At 26.8% G+C, this 23204-nt stretch overlaps 1 protein-coding gene across 1 annotated transcript in view; it reads right to left on the reverse strand.

Annotated features, from left to right (window-relative positions):
* Positions 1 to 23204, reverse strand: part of LOC114129714 (pancreatic lipase-related protein 2-like) — a 32107-nt gene that overhangs the window by 475 nt on the left and 8428 nt on the right. Inside the window, exons 3-7 of the mRNA XM_050197101.1 lie at positions 19598 to 19733; positions 8078 to 8220; positions 1299 to 1550; positions 568 to 747; positions 47 to 215 (exon numbers count right to left, since the gene is read on the reverse strand). Coding sequence (XP_050053058.1) covers positions 47 to 215; positions 568 to 747; positions 1299 to 1550; positions 8078 to 8220; positions 19598 to 19733 — 880 coding nt within the window. The remainder of the gene's footprint in view (positions 1 to 46; positions 216 to 567; positions 748 to 1298; positions 1551 to 8077; positions 8221 to 19597; positions 19734 to 23204) is intronic.

Genomic DNA, 23204 nt, shown 5'->3' on the forward strand with positions numbered 1-23204 from the left:
GAGGTAGCTGATAAAGAGATGTGCTGTTACACAGGCGCTCACTCACGTTTTGTCCACATGTTCTCCAAAGACTATTAATGGTGAAGTGTCGGACGGTTTACACCATCCCAATTTGTAAAGTACGTAGCTTAAACACTTGACTGCCATAAACGGTTTTTTGGTGTTTATTGACTCAGCAAAATATTCAACAGCCCGTACGTGGCTGCACGACGTATCTGTGAACAGTTCACCGAAATAAATTAGTGATTAGTGCTCAAACAATAGCAATAAATATTTATAAATACACCTTTACAATGGGCACGAACTATTTTATGATATGAAAAACTCGTGCTGTGTATAGTACGTCAGTATACTATCCCAAGGGTCTTCAACCTTTTTAGACTCGCGACCCACGTAAGCTTTGTAATTATTTTTTTTACCCCATATAAATTTATAAATTTAATTTTTATTTTAAAAAGTAGACTTACCGAGACTCAATTTTAAAGCTTACGAGACCCAAAAATGGGTCGCGACCCGCCGGTTGAAGACCACTTCACTATCCTATGTCAAATAAAGTGTTATAATTACCTGTACAGCCAGGTTGTTTGCAACCGTTATTGGCGTAAAAGTCCAAATGACCAAGTGGCGAAATTTTGCCCTTGAGGCCTATATTGGTGTGCAATACGTCTACGAATTTTGCGTCTGATTTATCCAATACTTCGTTGTTGAACCAGAATTCACTAAACATTGGGGACGCTGGATCTAGACCTGTAATAGATGAAAAGGTGCCTAGTTTTATTTTATAAGGTCACTTTATCTTTTACTACCTATCATAAGGGGCATTAGCAAGTTAAGGTCGTATCTTGAGGGTTTATAATGATTAAATCCCCTCTCCTGAAATTTTTTGAAATATTCTCTAAATTGTATAGGTGTTTTTATTGTCTTAGTGATAATGCTTAATACACTAAATGAGTAATTTATTGATCGACAGTGTGCTAATTAGGCAGGTATTCACTGACTCGACCCGGAAAACTCCCATAGAATCTGGTGGTCGGATAATGGGGTGTTATATATTATTATTTATTAATTATTATGTTCACATTGATATTAGTGCATTGTGATGTTAACAGTGCGTTTAATATTAAAATGACAATCTTAAGAAAAACAATTTATTATTAAATAATAAGTCGGGTGATGCTGAAGAGTATTATAGAGGTAATATAGAATCATCACTACCTCAACTAATTAATTTAATCAATAAATCTAGAATATATTATCATTACTTTGGTGGATGATATAAGAATATAAATTGCCCATACCGGTTACCCGTTCGATTGAGCTATTCATCAGCCGCCCGACATGGCCGGCTACTTGAGCGCCTAAGCTAAACCCGATCACATGTAAGTGGAACAGTTTCAGGTCCTCTCGAACTCTGAACAGCTTTTGTAGAAACTTATTGGTGCATTTTCCCACCAGTGGCACGTTGTACACCGCTTGCACATAACACGGTGGTTGCACTAGCTCCTTATAGTCCACCGATATTACGTTCAGGTCTTGGTATTTGAGGTACTCTGTTGGACAACAATCGACAGACGGATATTAGTTTATGCGGTAATTGTTATTTTTCGTCACGCCTCTTTCTCTGAAGAACATTCATACGAGCTTCAGCCCCACTTAACTGTTTGAAACACTGAATTATTTTGGGGCATAACATGTTTTGCCCATACATAATATTGTTAACTTTATTGTTGCCACAATTTTAAACACCTATATAAACAGAGCCGTGCCGTTAAGACTTAGCGCCCAGGGAAAAATTAAAAATATTCGTCCCAAATATAAAAAAAAATTTTTGGCGTCCCTTTTAACAGTTCTAACCATGCCCTCTAGGCTCCTTTACAGCACGGCTTTGTAGATATATATTATTACAAATGTTTAATGTAAACTAATACATAAAATATTTAGTCTCGTGGTAACTCAGAATTAAATCCCAATTTAAACATTTGGAAACAATTAACGACTAATATTATAATATTTATAGAAAAAATATAACGAATTGTTTATGTTTGACATTAGACGCTCGAGTGCTAGATGACAGTCATTGACTATAATATGCCGATTTTTTGATGTATGAGTGTGTTTATGATTTATTTTTCTTGTATACTATTTTTTTTTTTTTTTTGATGTATTTTTCCATCATGAACAAGTTAAAGTTAAGTTACTTAAACACAAAAATTAATCAATTTATTAAATAAGTAAGTTTCTAAAATTTTCTATATTTTTATCTTAGTAAGGTAAATGTTTGTTGGTGAAAATAAGAACTAAGTTAGAATTAAAGTTAGATTTTAGTTATTTGTTAGGTATCGTAAGCGATTTACCGTAATTAATTACCTAGTATATGATTTATAATCCGTTGGGCAACAATAAGGGTCACATTTATAAACACAAATTGGAGCCTATAACCACCATATTGAATGTTTATAGTGTATTAGGAAAAATAAATGTGCTATGTCAACGAAACTTCCCTTTTGCTTGGCGGTTGCTAGAAGAATATTATTGAGGTTTATGGAATCAAATGTTGATGGTTTTCTATAACTTATATGAAACCAAATTTTTATATTATTATAGTAATATATTAGTAATGATATTTTATATTTGATAAAAATTTTTTATGAATTATTTGTTTGTTCTTATTAATAATAATATTTTATTGAATTTAGTTTGTACTTTAAAAAGGTCAAAGTTAAGTATTTTCAGTATTTTACAAACCGATTTGAAAACTCAAACAAAAATTAGAGGAAATCCTGAATTTTTAAGCACATTCCGTTTTTGACAAAATCGATAATAATTTTTTTGTGTATCAAAAAAAAAAAAAATAATAATCGTAGACATTTGAAATTTTTTCCAAGTATAAAAGTGAAAATATTTTTACTGTTTTTATCTATTTATATATATGAAACTTTTCTAGTTTTATTTCTATAAATATATATTGAAAAAAAATTTTGCTGGGTCAAAATTGTTGAAAATTTAACGTAAGATTCTATATACATATATATCTGTATAAAAGTTTAAAAATATATAGGCATAATTTTCTTAAAAGCATTCAAAGTTCAAATTTTAATAAAATTCGCCATAATCACGAAAATTTGTAAGTCCTTTTGCTACATTTGAAAATGTATAAAATGTGCTATTTTTTATAGTAATAATATTTGTAAATTTAATACAAATTACAAAGTTCCTCATATAACAGTTATATATTTTCGCAATTTTGAAATTTTTGCAGTAAAGAAAATTACAAAAATAACTATAATCTGTCCAGTCAGAGAATACACTGTAGTCTGACGGAAAATCGGTTTTCTGCTATTTAAACAAGATACTTTGCCATTGGGGAACCAGTGTAGTAACGGGGGAGAGGGGTTTGCATAATCAGCAGCGTGTTTTTTCGTTGGACGGACTGTCGTTATTTTTTGTTTTTATAATGCATTATGATAGAATATTTTATGCATCCAATTCAATTCATTTGATTGAGTAGAGTAGTTGAGTTAGAAAGTTTCTTTAGAAGTAAATCTGACCTTAACTTTAACTTTTTAACTATTTACTGCCAACCTTTAGCATCTAAGATTTAATTTTCATATATGGTTTGGTGAGGTGAGAGAAAGTGATTTTTATAATTTAAATGAATTTACTTTTTTTTTCTATTGAGAGGGGGAATGAATTTCCTACTAGAGGGCTGTAAACCCCGAAACCACTTATAATCCACTAATTTAGGTTCTTTCTTAATCATCCATGATAAAGTTTAGTTGAACACACCTAATTCTGAGCACACTATTTGACTCTTCCTGTAGATAGCTATGGAGAATAGTCTATTTTCATCATTTTTGTTTTCTCTCATATTGCATTCCTCCTAGGATACCAACACTTATCATTTCTTATAATATAGAAACGTTACTGTTCGTTGACAAATAATTTTAGGTAATTTTAGCACCTTGCTCTTGATATACCTACCTACTAGGGGCGATTTTGCATTTAAAGTATGACGAGTAGTTAACAAATTATTATCTATTTGTATCATAACTGAGTGGGATTATTACCATATATTATGTAGGACATAGATATCTAAGGTATCTTACATGTTCAATATTAAAATAATATGATAAATTAATAATAATGTTATATTTGAGACGATAAAAGGTATTTTTGTAAAGTAGTTTAATACATTTTTTGCTGATACAACAAACTGACCATCAGCTAACGTTCTGGGGTTCTAATTCGCTCATACAGGTACTCTTGATGGTATGATAAACATGTCACTGTGTCGCTGATCATTGTCGATATCTAGATCGATTAGTGATTGGTATACTGAGTATGGGTCATGTTTGTGGCAAATGTGGGACCAGGATGTGAAAACTAGGACATTTTTTGATCGGGTATAGATTCAGTATCTCGTGAGTTGTGGGACGATGTGTAGTCATGATATTTTACTATTTGTTTTTGTAATTGTTGGTTTAATCATACTAAATCGTTATTATTGCATGAAAAGATCGTAATAAAAATATTTAATTTCTGATAGATGATATAGTGTATGATTTAAGAGTTAAATTTAATGAAACTTGAGAGCTATACATACTACGTGTAATTATTTATAAAATATAATGGTTCATCCAGAATAGACATTTAACATTTCATTAGTGAGTGCGTGATATTATTATTATGGGAGCACGAGGGTATACCTAAATGTGTTTGTATGCGAACTAGAATTTTGGTTTAATTAAAAGCAAGTTATTTTGTGTTTTTAACTTTTCTGATATGATAAAATACAGAATTATAATAATAGTAATAATAAATAATAATTAATTTTAGTAAAACTAAATCTAAATTATGTCAAGTACGCATCTAGATAGATAAAAAACGGTCTTATTCCCAAAGGTGTTGTTTGTAAGTGTAATCAGGTGATATAACTTCAACCAACATAATATTTATAATGAAAGCCTTTAATACATCCTATTTGTTATATCTATGTGTCTTTTTAAATATTTATGAAAATTGCACAAATAAACTAATAGTATGTATACATACTTAATAATTCATGTTTATGTTTGAACGAAAAGAAAAAGATTATCAAAAGAAAACATCATAATACTGCGTAATATAACGTTAATATAAAAAAATTGAATTAATATTAATAATTATTTATTATATTTTTATAACTATTATATTCAATAATAACAGAATCACGTTAAAAATAAAAACCTGTGAGAAAATCATTAGTTTTTAATCAAGGTTACTGTCATTAAGTAGGTGTCATTATATGAAATGATATTATATGAATGTTGAGTATATGAAAATATCCACACATATATCACACACTATAAAGTGTATAGTTTTACGTGATTTGTAATATTATGCAAATTATCAGACTTTGAAGCAACTACATTGTAGAAAACATCAGGATTAAAAGGTTTGTGTACCTAGTCGTGTAAAATAATAATTAAAAAGTGGACAAGTCGGTAACCGACTGCTATACAGTTGTAGGTCTTGAGTGTACCTAATCATTGAGTGATTCATTGTACTGGCGTGTTTAATTTAATTTAACGATAAATCTTTGCGTATGAAAAACGATTTTAAGTGGAAACGGTTTGCTATACTATAATATGGTAATTAATAGTTACTAATTTTAATAGTATATTTAGTATTTTACAATAAGTAATATTGTATGTTGAATTTTATGCATTATGTGACAGCTAAAATTAATCAAAATATTTTGAAAATTTTCACGATATAATATATAGTAAAATAAAAAGTAATATAGACTAACGGTTTTAAGTCCCTATAAATATAATTTCTGAATAAATCAATAAAAAAAAAAAAAATGTTATTTTTTGTCAAATTTGAACCCGAAATGTTTATAGAAAGGTTGTGCAATTGTGTTTTTAGATTATTAGATTTTTGCAGGTAAATTTTATAAGGAAGAAATAAATATTAAAAATTTTATTAGTTTTTAACTAAAATAGAATTTGTAAATTTTAGTATTTTGACTAGGTATCTTTATTAAAGTTTAAACTTTAAACGCCTGTAAACAATTTATCTCTGTATTTTAGATATTTTTAAACTATTGTAAGAAAAAATAACTTGGAATGTTTTGTTGATTTTTTTAAGCTTTTTGGCCTAGTTTGTAATTGTTCATCAACATTTATAAAAAAAATGTCGGAAATTCAATTTAAATAATAGTGGAATCTTTTAAGTTTCTGTGATAAAAAAATTTTATATTAAAAAAAAATAATTTGACGATAAGTGGTTATTTAACGTGTTCAATATTGAATGAAAATCATTTAAGATAAACTATGTTATTTTATGAAAATAGTCATTGTTTTGTAAAAATGGTACAGATTATTTTTTTATGCTATCCAATACTTACTCTAGTCTGTTACTTAGTTGCACTAAAGAAGATGTATAGTGTATCTAAGTTACAACGATGATTAGTTTGGCGTAATAAACTTATAGTGTTATCGTCTTAATTTATCTACACTATTATAGAGTTGTGGTTCACAATATTATAACCTACATGGGTTTTAATAATTAGAGTGGTAAAAACTGAATTATGACATTTATGTTTTAAGCATTATAAAGTTTATACTAAAGTATATATACACACATTATACGCGTACTGGTTATAATAATTATGCGTTAGTTTACGTGCAATATATTTTTAATCAGGGACACATTTTGTCTAATGTGGTAAGGTTTTCACTGAAATCCCGTTACTCGTTTAATTTGCTTTTGTTGACAGCGTACTAAAACACTACCTATATGCGCTGTGATGAGGTACAATAATAATGTATCATAATTATGATGATAATGTGCGTATGACTTTAAAACGTCGTGTCAAGTGACTTAGTAAATTCTTGGTAAATACATGGTATACTAAAACTTAAACACTAGCTTAAAATACAAAGTTGAGCGAGTTGATAAAATTTGTTATTATGTAAAGTTAAATGAATTTGTGTAAATTGAACTAGAACAGCAATTAAAATGTTATTAATATGTAAACGGACATTTTAGTTGTCGGTACTATAAAACGTATTTACCTACAAAGTTACAAAAACTTAATTTTATAAACAGGTCGATATTTTTGGGAAAATATCGCTTTTAATCTAGTTCAGGTAGGTATATCGAGTAAGTATAAAGTAAGTAAATACCGGTAATCTGAAAGTACAGTTGAGTTACATCTATAAACCAATCAACAAAAGTTTTTACCTATAAAGGTTAGAAAAAAATGTTTGCATAACATACCTTTAGAAATTAAAATAATTATTTCTTTATAGTTTCATATAGTATTATAGTTTACAAATATGTATTAATATTTATTATTATGTATTATTTATTAGTTTTTAAACCAAGTTTTTTCAAATTTTATCGTAATTTGTTTTTTAATTTCTACATAACTGCCAATTGGGTTGTATATATATATTTTTTTTGTTTACTTCAAAAACATAATATTATATATTATTAACTGATATAAAATAATTATTTTTATTTACATTTAAATATTTCAGTTTTAAATTTATAAGTTTATTGTATGTTGATGTATTCAAAAATACGTTGAAGCACTATTCAAACATTGGGGTATTAGTTAGTTTAGTATTGATCTAAAATAAGAGTCCTCATCATATATCTATCCCTTGGAAAAAATCCTCAGTACTTATAAAAATCAATCCACTTTTAATTAATAATTTTAATAACTAAAGCAAATATGCATGGTAAAATATTCAGGTATAAATACATTATAACGTTACTGTATAATAGGAACTATGTGCGGGAATTAGGAATATCCTTGTCTATTATAATGAAATGCGTATACCATTTGAGATAGTAAAAGTTTTCCGATTTTGTTTGCGAACATAATTTATTACTATATAACAGTGTCACAATGAAAGAAAACTTATATATTTGAAATTTTTATAGTCCTTTTTGTTTAATTAGTACAGTGATCCAATCTGAAGGTGTTTAATTTGAGATTTTTACAATATTAACATATACGTGCTGTCATCCGCCCGTGTAAAAATAAATAGTTACGTTAAACCAGTTTAATTGTAACAGTTACCTGGTCTGAGTTCGGTGTTTGGCGAATAGTTCTTGTGACCCGTGTAACCGTGTATGAGCAGCTTGATGGATGCGTTCGTTATAAAAGGAGCTTGCTTCAAGCTTTCCGTACTCGAGTAGTTTAGCACATAGTCGTCCGTGATCCTATTTGTATATTATAAATACGTATATATTATAATATGTTATATGCATACAACGAAAGCAAGAGAAAAAAAAACACACGTCTAAATAAAAGACTGGTGTATTAATTATTTTTTCGTTTTGTTTTACTATTTTGCTACGGGACCCTTAAGGCAAAAAAACGCACATACACATACACACACACATAAACATATGCGTACGCGATTATTATGAATACAATAATTATTCTGTCTTTTTCGCCGCCGTCGTCGCCGCTTGTTGTCTAATTAAAATCGTCAACGGTCCACGGGGCGTATAAAAACGCACAATAAACGCACGACGCACACACAAACACACACATATTATAGTATAAAAATATGGTCCGTGGGTATTTTAATTATCCACGGGGCTTTTGCGGGCCCACACGGCTCCTGTCTTTTTACATAAAGTTTCTCCTCTGGTCATAACTAGGTATATATGTATGGTATGTGGTCGGACTATTGGAGTTTATAATGTTGTGTTTGCGTCGCGTGTATAGTGTCTAAAAAGTGTCACAGCTGTAAAATGATCGTACACGATTATATTTTATTATCTGTGTACATATATCAAGAGCGCCCATAGGAAAATTCTCAAGGGGAAACAAAATTTTAATTTATCAATCCGTTTATAAACAGGAGTGGCAATACATAATATTTTGAGAATTTATAATTGTCCATAGAATAAAAACGAAAAAGCGTGTTGTTATTTATAGCTGATAACCTGATTTTCCACAGCAGTAAATAAACCGATTTTTCATAAAAAAAATAATAGATTTTCATATAATATTTTTAAATTCTATCTAAACAAATAAATAGACTCTGATCACAGCAGTAAACGATTTTCCAACGTTTTAAACGTTTTTTAGGATTGGACATGTCTCTTCTTTGCGCCTTTCCCATATGGGCGCCCTCGATATCTACGAATATACAAAGTCGGCAAGTATAGTATTATAATATTATAACAATATAAATAGTAATTGCGTATATGTATTTTTTTCTGGACCTGTTAATCTATATAGAGTGATGACCAAACGAATAATACATATTCATACCAGACGTGTACTTAAATTCTGACTGATACATCATACTACGGCAGACATAATTATATGTCGTCGGATTTTTTTCCATTAGCTTCTTATTCACTTTAGCGTTACCCTGCAGCGCAACACGCATACAATGTTATGGTCGATGTGCTAGACTAAAATTATTCCTAACGTACTTACAACCTAACTATACCTAAGCACGGAAATACTCATCACCGTCTGAGTTTTTTTTAGTTCCATAATGTGTACAATGTACAATATGTATAAAATGTATATATAGCTTGTTTCACACAATATGCGTACAGGGCACTATGACAGTACTACAATACGTCTCGGTTGACAAGTCTCGCTCGTTAGTTACCACGTCCCCCCCCCATCGTTACCATCTGAAGTGTGAGTATAAAGCAATGTTCAACGGATCGTGATTTACCCTAGGAACGCTTCAAATTCTCAAGGTACCTACCTATATAATACGTTTGAGATGCGTATAGTGCATACGCCAACGAGTTTCACTATAATAACATTATACTATGTAATGTAATAACTATATACACCTATAAATAACGTTTCAGTACTTATTACCCTTAAAGTTATAAGCCCGCGGTGGTGTTATCGAATGTAAATCATCATTGAAACGTTGTTTCTTTGGATAGCGGTCTGTGGCATCGACATCACGACAAATTAGATACGTATTTCATACGAGTCTATCCTAGTCCGTGGTACACCTCCAACATGGAATCTTGGTGCGTCAGTGACTCGCGATTTTGTATACAACACCAATATACTATTTATGATGTACGCATGTTTCATAAGTTTGGAAAAAAGTTTCAGTTCGTTTCCCATATTTCACACATAGGTTTCAGATTTTATAACAGCATTGTAGATAGCTGGTAATCCATATTATCTCTATTCGAAATTTATAAGCAGTTTAATATTGCCACGTGCACTAACCGAGCAACCCGACGGAGGACCCATATCGATATCCTTAAGTACGAAAAACCCAAAACAGAGTTAGTTATATTATGGAAGGTACCTTTATACAATATATAATAATGTGCATGGTGCAATAATGAATTATTACGGTTACAAAACCGATTTGGTTAACCATACACGGGATAGTACCTACGTTTATTTCTCCACTGGTCGTATTTATTTAATCTATCCATTTTCAAAATTTGTACTCTCTATATTTTATTATAGATGCTACCTATATAAGAGACAATTTACCTTTCTTTCGATTCATACAAAAATAACTAGACAAAATTTATTATTTTTTTGTTAGGAATATGGGAAAACAATGAAAAACAGTATTTTAAGAGGCGACGTACACGTATCAGAGAATTGGTACGTCTTATGATCCGAATTTTTTTAAGCCCAAAATATAAATAATTAAAACTGTTGGAAAATACTTAAAAGATATTAAAATAATAGATATATTTAGAAAGTTTAAAAAGTGAAAAATAAAATGGTACCCGTTGCTATTAATTAATGGATTACCAGTTATAATAATTAGGCATTTATAATCTTATAAATATTATAATTTGTAAAAATTATAAAAGTGTATTTATTTAATTATAAACTGTACGCCTTACTTGATGCTTTTATTAAATATTGTATTAATATTAAATTTTTTTTTGAGACAAATTAAAAGAATGATTCAATGATACATAATTTTTTGAGAGTTTACATTTTTTAAATTTCAAAACGTTTTGAGTCATTTACAGGTATAAATATATTCTTTTATTAAAATTATTGTTAATAAATTTTAGTTCGAATTATAAATATTTGATACATTAACTATCAGACTACAGCATTTTAATATTATAAATTTGTAATGAAAAAGGAGAAACCTATATTTTTAGTATTGAATTTTGCATTAATTTCTCTTTTTTGTTTACTTAATATAGTATTAATCTAAGTATATTAGTTCAAATAAGCACGTCGTGTATTATTTAAAATATTTTTAGTAATATATAAGAATATAAATTATTTTTAGTAAAAAATAGTTTTATTTACTTATTGACAAAAGTTAATATTAACACTCCACACACGTAATACAAAATAAGTAAATTTAAGAACAGAGAAGAATACAAAGTACACGAAACGTGACAAGACGTGTGAGCACAGTAAGCGTCTAATTTCTTTAAATTAATATTTGGAGATTATGACATAATAATTTTACTATTTTCGTATCCTAATCATTCTATGATGTATTTCGGATGTGACTAAGTGTGGATGTCTGGGTATAAAAAGATTACAGTTGTTGAATAAATTTAAAGTGATAATTTATTAACAGTTCAGTGGTGATTTTAGGATATTTTTCAGTTGATTTTGTTACATTTTACCTAGAAATTAATCAAATTCTTGCCATATTTTTGTCAATTTTTAAATTATTTTCTGAAATTCAAAAAGTTTAAATATCTAAAACCTTATAATAATTACATATTATATATATATATTTAAGTTGATGCCATGTCAACTGTAATAGTTGTTTACTATTTTTAAGGAAACTATTGTCTATAAATTTAAATGTTATAATGAATTATAATAAATTTAGAGTGCTGGAAAAACACATAAAATGGTTAATGTCAGGTACACAATTACATCATTTAATTGCGATTTAAATTTCATTATAGAATAAACTTGTACAATTAATTTAATAACTAAAGCCATTGTAATCATTATTATAAATAATATCAAAACTTAAATTGATAGGTTACATAGGAGATTAAAAAGAGGGTTTGAGAGGGATAAAAGAAAATATTCTATTTATTCTATGATTTCCATGGACAAAACTATCATCTATAATTTCGCCATTTGTTGTTATATTTTTCATATTATTAACAACTATTTTTTTTCTTGTTTGATCAAACTTTATGAATTTTTCAAATAATAACATAATGTTTTTAAAAGATAATTAAAAAAAAAACTGTTTAATATGATTTAGAACTATTATTATTTCGTTTAAGCTGGTGAAATTTTAAACTACACTGATATACCAAACCACCAAGGATAAAAAATATAAAAGGTTGGTTTATCATAATATATATTTCAGATATAGGTATTTTATTATTGGATGCTTTATGATATGTTTTAATTGATTATAAATAATATATGAATTATAGCTATAACAATTGTAATTTTGAAACAAATAATATTTTATTTTATTGATATTGTAAAAGTAACGTCAATTGCGAATTTAGAAAAATGAGCACACCAAGTTTGGGTAAAATGCATAAACAAAAACAATGCAAAAATCGCATATGTACATTAATCGTTTCGTTTAAAATTGCTACGAAGTGTACTAATAAATAATTATTAATGTTGAGTAGCCTGTTGACTGGGCCAGTCGATTGGGCCCCCCTTTCAAAATTATAAAATAGTATAATCTTTGTGTTTTGTGTATTGTATAATGTCAGTAAGACGATAAGAGCCTACCACTAGTTTTTTTAGTTAGTTGTTAGTTGTTAATGCATGACATTCAACCATCATGGTTGATAAGAAAAATCTCATGATGAGGATAATAGGCATTTAAGATTGCTAATACTAGAGGATTTTGACAAGAAATCTATTCATATTTTGATAGAAAACTGTAATTATATATAATCGTGGTTTTAATTGATAAAATATAAATTAAAATGCAGGTAACCCAATTGTGATATTTTTAGGTATATTTTACCTAATATATTATTAATTAGGTTTTATTATTTAAGTAAATAGGTCATATATATGTAAATATAGATAGTTATCATGTATAAACATATTATTACCATAATACCATTAGTAAAATACAAATTAGTAATCTTCTCAAGATATTGACTAGGTAATTCACTTAATTCACTTGTGTAACTCGTATACCTATATATATAGTATATAGTATCTATAGGTACTATATACTCGTATATCTGTTATAAAAATAAATTATTTTATATGTTTAATATTATTATGTACTTATACATTATTAAATGTGATGTAGTATATCAAATTGTGATTGTATACTATGAAAAAAAGGTACAATTAATAAAATTTAACACTGCAGAGAACATATTTTATATTTATATTAGTGGACTGTTTTAATGTTCGTGTGGGTCATTTTGCGGTTTTACCATCCATAGGTATTATATGTTTGTATTATGTGAAATTGCCACAGGGCACTTACAAGTGAGATAGATTTTGAGTGGAGTACTTGTGTAACTGAACAACAAGGGAAAATTGTTAAAACGCAAAGAGTGTCTAACGAATGGTTGAATATGTTAACTGTAAAAATATTATACGAGTACATGCACGAGCAGTATAATATTTGCTTGTATGCTATATTTAACTTTGATATTAATTTTAGATTTTTACAAAAATATTTTAAGTGTTTAAAATTTAAATGTCAATATGATAAATTTGTATTCAATCAGTTAACTCAAGGAGTTGTTGGTTGCACAAGAAATGTATTTATTTTATGTTACGTAAAATTATGTGTTTCCTTTAATAGAATATTAATATTAACTGATGAATAGTTAAAAAGTTTTTGAAATTTCGTTTTATTTTTTGGTATGGGTCTATTTGTGTTGGTGGCCCAAATATTCTGACCCCTTTCCGATAATGATCCTTTTTATCTGTTGATAACTTATTTATTCAAATTTTAATATTTATTATTTCAGTATACTTAATACTTATAGACTATATTTTCAAATAGTTATAGATATATTAAGCTGCGGTAGCTTATTGTGATACAATCTCTTTTCCAAATGAAAAATATGTGCTATTTTTTACTAGTAGGCTACTAGTAGATCGTAAGTGAGTATTAACCTTTTTGTACTAAAAATAATTTTCTTGATTTAAGTTTTATATTATGAAGTATAAAATATGTGTAACATTTACTATTCACTCTAGTACTTATACATTTATACCTATACTCTGTTGTAATAAATTATCGTGTGATAGGCATTCATAAAAAAGCACAAAACTCCAGAAATTTCCACTGGAAATGCTCGAGATAACACTTGCTTATCAGTATTAGAGATAGAATCTCAGACTGTAGTAGCATACTCCAAGACAGAATGAACAATTATAACTATAATTAGACTAATATCCATTGTACTAGAAGTTTAATAACTCAGAATCTACTCGTTAGAATTGCAATGTATATCAATTAAGATGTCCAATAACAATTACTCCTTTTCAATTCTTAATACAAAATGTGGTTCTAATTTGAACACAAAAAGTTTTTATCACCACACAAGAATTTTAAATTGCATAAAAAAATGTTGGTAATTAAAAATACCAATTATACTTTTTAAGTATTGAAAACATAATTTGAATAAATTAGTTACTCAAAGAAAAGCGAAGGCAAGTATATTTAGTGAATTATTTTGTGTAATGATACAGGGTAGAGAATATATTTTTAATATTTTATTTTACAAATTTATGACCAAGAAGTCTTCATATGCATAATAATTTGATAAGTTTCTAGAATTATTCTTTTAAGATTTTAATAAAATAAAAATGTATTTTCTGCATTTTCCCATAGCTAGAAATGTTTATTTTTAAACAGCTATAAGTGATTTATCCGTTGAATTATGCTCGATCTTGCTCTAAAATCACTATACCTTTCAAAACAAAGCATAGCTATATGTTATTTCTTAGCAGCATCGATCTTAAGTTGTTAATCTTATGTCACTGTTTCTACCTCAGGTTTTTATTGTTTTGCACAATGGTATTTGAAAGGATAGGAAAGCATAGGTGCTCTTCTTCTTTCCTTCTATAATTGCATTAGGTAAACTATGTCATTCAATTAGTTTTAACCACACCTATGCATTAGCGATGTTTTTTTTTTATTAGTAAATACCTAAAATACCTACCTACCTATTACCTATCGTATTTTACGTCTAACTGTGTAATTGATAAACTAAAAATAATTATTGTAATAAAAATTAATTGTATTTTAACAAACAACATTTGATATACAAACCTAGAGAATCTTTTAAAATTATAATAACATTGTTTTACATTTTAATTTCAGTTAATTTTTATTTAATATAATAATATATTGGTAAATATCTTTATTTAAACCAAGAGTTATGATTTTATGGCCTTTTACTCAATGAGTTCTAACGACTTAAGTACATTAAATTTTAACAGCGTGGGTAAGCTTACATTTTTATTTAAGAATTTATAGTTTAAGTATGTATTTATATTTTTTCTTTATTATTAATAAAATTGTTGTAAAGTAAATGTTGTTGACACTGTAATATTTATTTAATGTTCATATATATTAATTTGAATAATAAAAAACAAATTAGATTTATTTCAATAATAGTGTATGCTTGAAATTTAAATTAGACAATCTTTCAAACTTTTATTACATACATATTAAATCAAAATAAACGTCATAAACAGTATACCTAGTAACATAATACAGATTTTAATGAAAAACTCGTACTTATCAATACAAATTTTAATAATTCAAAAATGTACAATTTCAAGTATTTATGGTTATTCGTTTCCTCCACTCAGAATCTAAAAGGAATCAGTATATTTATTTTTTAAGTTAGGTATCTTATAATATGAGCTCTTGTCTATTATATTTTATTCAAAATATAAAATAATTGCTACTACAATTGTTTTTTTGATATTAATACTTAATAGTCGCAGAAAGAGAAGTATGATTAATGTACATTTTTTATTTTAAAAATCAATAAAAACTATGGAGTAACTATTTGTATAATTTTGTAATATTATACATCGCCATCAGAAAATATCCTCAAAGTGGAAAATTGACCATTTTTTCAACTGTTTATCACGCACACACGCACACACACACACACACACATATCCATCATAAAATCAATACGTCCTCTAAAAATAAATTACACTTATATTTTGATATTATTATATAAGTGTTTTGGTAAATAAATGAGTAAAAAAATATTATTAGATATGATTCAGAATAGAATAGTTTTTTATTTAGATGATTATGCTCTTTACAACATTTTGGCAAAATTACGTTAAAGATTTTGAGTAAAAGTTGTGTCGTATACATTGAAATTATTGTTGAAGGAGACCCGTCATCGTTTGTAAGCTCCAGTGTCTGCTTCCTGTACTTGACCCGGAATAAAATCTACGTAAGTTTCTTTTTTTTTTTGAAAGGAAAGTTGTTTTATGGAGTAAAAAAACCCTCTTCGAGTATATATAAAAAAAAAAAAAAATGCGAAAAAAAGGGAGAGAATAAAACGAAGAAAAGGATCATTGAGAGCGTTTCATTTCCCTAACACGACGAGAAACCCGTGGTTACGTTTATCTTTGACAAATCATGGACGTGCGAGGAGAACAGGATCGAGAAGAAACAAAAAAAGGGGTAAGCGGTGTGCCCCTGGATTTATTTGCCACTTTGTGTTTATTCCTCTTTCAACTCTGTATTGCGTTCTCATTCTTTGGCACATTATTCAGAGTGCGTACAACAACACACCGATATGTGTGGCTTGTGTATACGTATTATAACAAGAACGTTCTAACCTGTGAGTATAGGCATAAACCGGGTTAGTTTAGACAGGAATAGACAAGCGGGTAGTAAAATTTATATGGAAATGACCTTATGTTGCTTTAGGTGATATAGGTAGAGACTGCTAGAGGGAGGTTCATACGTGTAGTACATTATTAATTCGATTCAAATTATGGTTTTTTGGGCGTCTTTTGTTTGGTGAATTTCACCAACACGTATCTGGTATCAACACAGGGAAGTAATAATAATGTATTTAGTTTTTTAAACAACTGTGGATTTTTTGAGTTGTTCGTTTTTAGTTCATGAAAACTTAAATTATATCTTTTTGTTTTATTTAGCCCGGTTAGATAAACTCATGCGTTATAAACGTTATAGTAATATATATATTCAATCGTCACAGTTATCTCTAATAAGCAGTTTAAAGTTTTATTTTTAATATGTGAGATCATTAATATTTTTGAATACATTTTTTTCACATAATGAAAAATGTATTTCTTATAAATTAAGTTGTGATAACCGATAACCTATTGTGGAATAATATAAAATTGTAATTTTTAAAATCAAAATATTTTAAGTAATATAATTAAAATTTTAAACTTTGGTAATATGATGTGACAAAATAAATAGTTTACCCACGAGAATATAAATTATAATACCTATGCAATTTTCTTGGTTATTTGGGATAAATTTATTATGTTACTATATTAACTACATTTATAATAAGATAATCGTGATTTAGAATTAAATTGTTGTTGAATGATATTCTGTGATTAACGAGCTGTGTAGGTAAAAGTTTACAAATTCATACTTAAAATTTAAATGATTTTGGACAATATATTTTTTAAAACTACATTTGTGGAATGAAAAAAGTCGATGTCGTTATATCGGAAGTCGGTAGGAAGTCTGCCTCATGTATAATCTCGACGAGGTATATGAGTTCAGTGAGTGTTGCTAGCAATCCATAAACTGATTTATTATTTTACTCGTCTAGAGTATTCTACATAATTGAGTGCTTTTATGGCAAAAAGTTGTATAGGTCAATAAAGATATTAAAGTCACGAAAAAGAAAACCAATTTTTGTGACATTTTTCTTTGTTAATAAAATACCTATCTCTTAAGTCATACATACTTATTGTGTATCATTATTCGCCGTGTTTCATTGCGTACTGTAATACTGTTCTTTAACTGTATATTATTGTGCGATGGTGGTATATAATTTATAAATACATGTATTGATAAATGAATACTGTATTATATATAGATAATATTAATAAGTATACAAAATAGTAAAATATGTTTTATCAATTGGACAAATGTAAATCATAATTTCCCAGTCGTATAAAGGTGTTACAGAAAAAATAATAATAAATGAATAATCAAAAGTTATTAGGTATATACTTTTTTTGTATATTATAATACAATAATAATAATGATAATACTTATGTTTAATACTTTAATCTATGCCTATAGGTATTAGCAGTATATATATATATTTGTATTTGTTACGAGCTTTAATAACATATATTATGTAAATAGGTTTATGTATATCCATATTGTACATAATATATATAGCACATGTAACAATAGTTATAGGCTTGAGTTTTGTTTTATAAAATCAATGAATTTATTTTCAACTATTTTATTCATTTGAAATATAGTGAAAAACAAGTTAGTAGGTATAAATGTATAATGCACATAAAATATTAAGTAATCAAGTACCTAATACTTTTTACTCACTGAAATAATATTTGTTTTTGGTAGTAATTACTTTATTACCTATTCACTAAATTTTTAATGCATTTTAATATAAATATTAAATATGTTGTAAAATATAATTATAAATGGCAGATTATTTTATACTTCAAAGGCAGTTTTAATTTTTAAAATTTTTTTCATCTTTACACTACAAAGTAAATAGAAGACACAGATTTTAGAAAATAATTTTTTATTTATAACTATAGTGAAAATTAATAGCTTTACCAAACAGCTATCATAACGAAAATTCCGTGGTATGAGTTCCGTGTACTTGATGCCGTAAATCAAAATGAATTATTTCCGTAAAAAAGTAAAAAGGATAGAGATTGGAAAGTAGGAGGTAGATTTTTTTTACAGACTACTTTAATTTTAGAGTTTTTTTTGTAGTTGTTTAAAATAAATAATAGAATACGACGATTAAAATCTTATTTTTAAAATGTTCTTATGGGTTATGGAAATATAACACGAGTTTATCGATTAGATTTAAAAATTAAATAAAGCACGATTGAAAAAATAGTATTATATTGTTATTTTTCTTTCTTATTTTTATCTGCCTAATAAGTATATTGAAAGTAATTAGATTCTTATAATACTATGCAGCTTATTTATAAAAATATTTTTATACTTAATTTTAGATTTTAAGACGAAAATATAAACTTAAGTAAAAATTATAGTTTATGCTAATGAAAATTGAAGTAGTATAAATTCAATAAATTCAATTTTAACAGAATATTTTAGAATTATTCATAACTTCATTCCATGTAAATTAAAGGCTTTATAGTGCTAGTTATCAGTATTTTAATCTATTGAAAACCAAAAGTATAAAATTCATTTTTTTTAATGAAAACATATAAATATATTATGTTTATACTGTTAATAGATAGTGTTTAAATAGTAAGCCAATGATGATAAATTTTACAAGATATTAAAGATATTATTTAAATTTTTACGAGGTAAATAATTTAAATATTGCATTTTATTCTACATGATAAATAATTTTAATTCAATCTATGTCTCACATATTAGAACATATCTTAAGTACATATCTCTGTGGTTACAAGACTTTATTTTACCTTGTATATAAATGAAATGTTATATTTGGGTTTGGACACTCTCTTGACGGATTTACACAGTTTTTAAACTTTTTGAATCCTGGTAAATTTGAAAAAAATCCACCTCTGCTTGGTACCAGACAACACAGAATCCATACTGTAATATATAAGCATACTCAAATTATTAAAATTATACGACTTATAATATGAATAATAATTAAAACATTTACAATAAAGTCGGCTAATTTTAGATTTGGGATTAAATTGTTGATAAGGAAAAGATAATCTTCTAATAAATTATATGCTGATATTCATTTCTAGTTTAATTCAATAAATTCTTTATGTTGCCATTACTAATAAACTATCACACAGTGATTCTTAATAATTTATAAATGTTTGACGCTTTTATAATGTATTTATTTATTTTTTGTGTAATATTGTATCAAGATTAATAAAAATCAATATGTGTGTATGTGTGTGTGTGTGTAATCGATGCTCAACCAAATCTATTGCATTTATAGTTTTGAAATTTGGTAAATAGGAAATCTCTGTATATAACCGACGAAGTGTGCCTCGAAACCAATTTCAATTACAATCAAGTCATCATTTTATATTATATTATCTACTTTGAATTATTATCAAAAGGATTATAGTGTAAAATAACATTGTTATTAATAATCTCATTTTATCTAATTTAAACTTGGAACACGAGAGCGTGACTAATTAGTGTAACGAAAAAAATATTGGAAGATTATAAAACAAATATTTTTTTATACTTTTTAAATGATTAAATATTTTAAATAATAATTTTTTTTTTCATTAACTAAGTATTTTTAAATGATTAAGCTGTTAAATAATTATAATAATAAAGATTATCAACATAATATTAGTATGCTGTATTATTAATAATTTGTCTTTGTTAGATGTCTACATAATATGTAGGACGTGAGTACTGTTATTTGCTTTACAGATTAAATAAGAAATTAAGATTTAATTATTTTTATAATAAAACAAAAACAAATAATATTATTGTGATCAATAGTATTTGAAAAAAAATATTTTAATGCATACCTAATCTAAACAACTTTGAATAAAACTATTTATAATATAATTTGAATTAAATATTCGACATTTTTGTAATTTTATATTTTATTTTTAAATTTAGAAATAAAACATTTTAACGTTATTTACATATTTTTGCATATAATATTTTTTATATATTTATATGAGATCGTTTTTTTTTTATGTACACATTTTAATTGTTTCAATAAATATGGTACCTTTACAAAATAACTAATTTACCAGTTTATAAAATAGGCATTTTTATACACAAGAAATCATCTTTTGGAATTATCTAGGTTTATAACACGCAACATACAATTTTATAATAAATATAGCTATGATAGATTTTTAGTTGTTTGATTAGCCCTCTTAGGCTTCTAAAAATATATCTTGAGGTAGGCGTGACTTTAGCCTAGGATTATAGTGGTTTTATTGCCGATTTTGTAATGCAGTGCACCTTCAGTTTTATTGAGTCTTATAGAAGTTTTTAAATTGGTTGATTATCTAAGTCGACAGATAAGTTAGTCCCGTGTTGTTGTGAAGTTGTCTTTTTCACATTAACCAGGGGGCTTCTAATGCTATTTTCAAGAATTTATTTTAGATGATTTGAAGTTTTCTAATTTTCTTTTGGGAAGCGGTTCCCCAAAATGTGATCATATTTAAAAAGTATATAATAAATATAAGAACTATGATGAGTCTGCATACCCTTAATTATTAATAAATTAATAAATTATATAATTTGAGTATTAAACATAAAGGTTTAGTACTTATGTTTATTGCATGAATACGCACTTTAAATTAATATTTTTAAGTCTTAAACCTTTCAATAGTTAAATATTCGAGAGTGTGTTAATTAATAATTTAAGTTTAGATGAAACTAAGAAGCTAAGCTTTTATTTCAAGAAAAAGTTTTAAGAAGGTATTATCTGTAAGGGTATAACATTATTACACTATAATTATTTTAAATTGATTAAATAATTACGTACATGTATTTGGTATATTATTACTGAAATTAATATGTGCTACACATATTTTGGTGTAACAAGTATTGTGGTTAAGATCATTAAAGAATTTAATTAAGTCGTAAGTACGAGTACCTAATAGTTTTTAATGTTGTTTTTGTTTAAATAAATGAAAACGTTGTAATAATAATAATAATAAAAAATTCAATAAACAATTTAATCAAAAATCAAAATGTGACTCAATATAACTATATTTAAAGTAGTTTTTTTGTAATTCATCTTGTATAATTCTACTAAAGATCTATAGGTACAACCTCCCCCATAAAGATATGCAATTTATGACCTAACCACATTTTTATAAAAATAAATATTTAGAACGTTAGGATAATTAATAATATCATTTTGAACAGTCAAATACTCATTATTATGAATGCGTTCATTAATAAATTATGAATTACAATGTATATTAGAGTATTATCTTCACTGTTTAGTGAAATATTTTGATTTCGGGTAAATAAATTTTTCCCCGATCTCCCGGTTTTATCTCGCGCGTGCTCGTTAAAAAGCTATGCACTAATATTATAAACGATTTATTGTTTGGCGTGCTACCTACAGACATTAGTATAACAACCCAATTCAGTGGACGCGAATATCATGTAGCTCGAAATAAAGGCAATGGTTACATAGCACTAAATTATAATAACATAATGTAATATCTATGTGTATGTGTGTGTGTTTGTTCGTCCGTCTCTATAAACGCGTCAAAAAAATGCATAATGTTTACGAGTATTTTCCTATGTACACGTTTCTGTGACAACGCAGTCGGCAGGTAGTAACCTATGCATGTATATTATATTACATTATTACATATACCTATCATGGCGAGAACACCCGACCGAATGTCCTTCGGGACACCTGCAGTCCAAACTTTAATACGTCCCCATAGCGTAGAGGTATACAACTATAGGTACTTACTATCTATTCTCCATTATGTAATGCTTCGTGATAAAAACTACTTAAATTAAGTAGTCGAATTGTTTAATAAACTGCTCGTCTTAATTATAAATCTATTTAAACAAATAACAAACATTGTCTGGCTTTGTTCACAAATCAAAAATGACTTCAACATTTTGATTAAGAAAGAAAAAAGAAAAAGAAAATGTTCATTGTAATATTGACTTCATTGATAATATTTAAATACTAAAAATTAACTTAAAAACCTAACTTTATTGTGGGATTTTTATCATATGTAGTAAGATGTTATTTATAAAAAATATGTTTGAAAATCGTATAATAACAGTATATTATTGTATCAATAGGTAGATATAAGAGATTTTAAACGAAAATTAAAAATAATAATTTAAATATAGTTTTTACTTTTAAGATAGTCATAGAAAATAATAGTTTGTATATTATTATTTTATACATTTAAGTGTTCTCTATTATTATTACACATACCTATGTTTATCTTATGATATACACATATCAGCGATTTCAAACAAATTGCGATAATGTACAAAAATAATTAATAATACGAAAAATAAGTTTTGTTTATGTTATTTTGTGTTTTAATGAAAACAATTAAATATTAACCAAGAGTATAG

The sequence above is a fragment of the Aphis gossypii genome, chromosome 1, assembly GCF_020184175.1.
Source record: "Aphis gossypii isolate Hap1 chromosome 1, ASM2018417v2, whole genome shotgun sequence".
Lineage (NCBI taxonomy): Eukaryota > Metazoa > Arthropoda > Insecta > Hemiptera > Aphididae > Aphis > Aphis gossypii.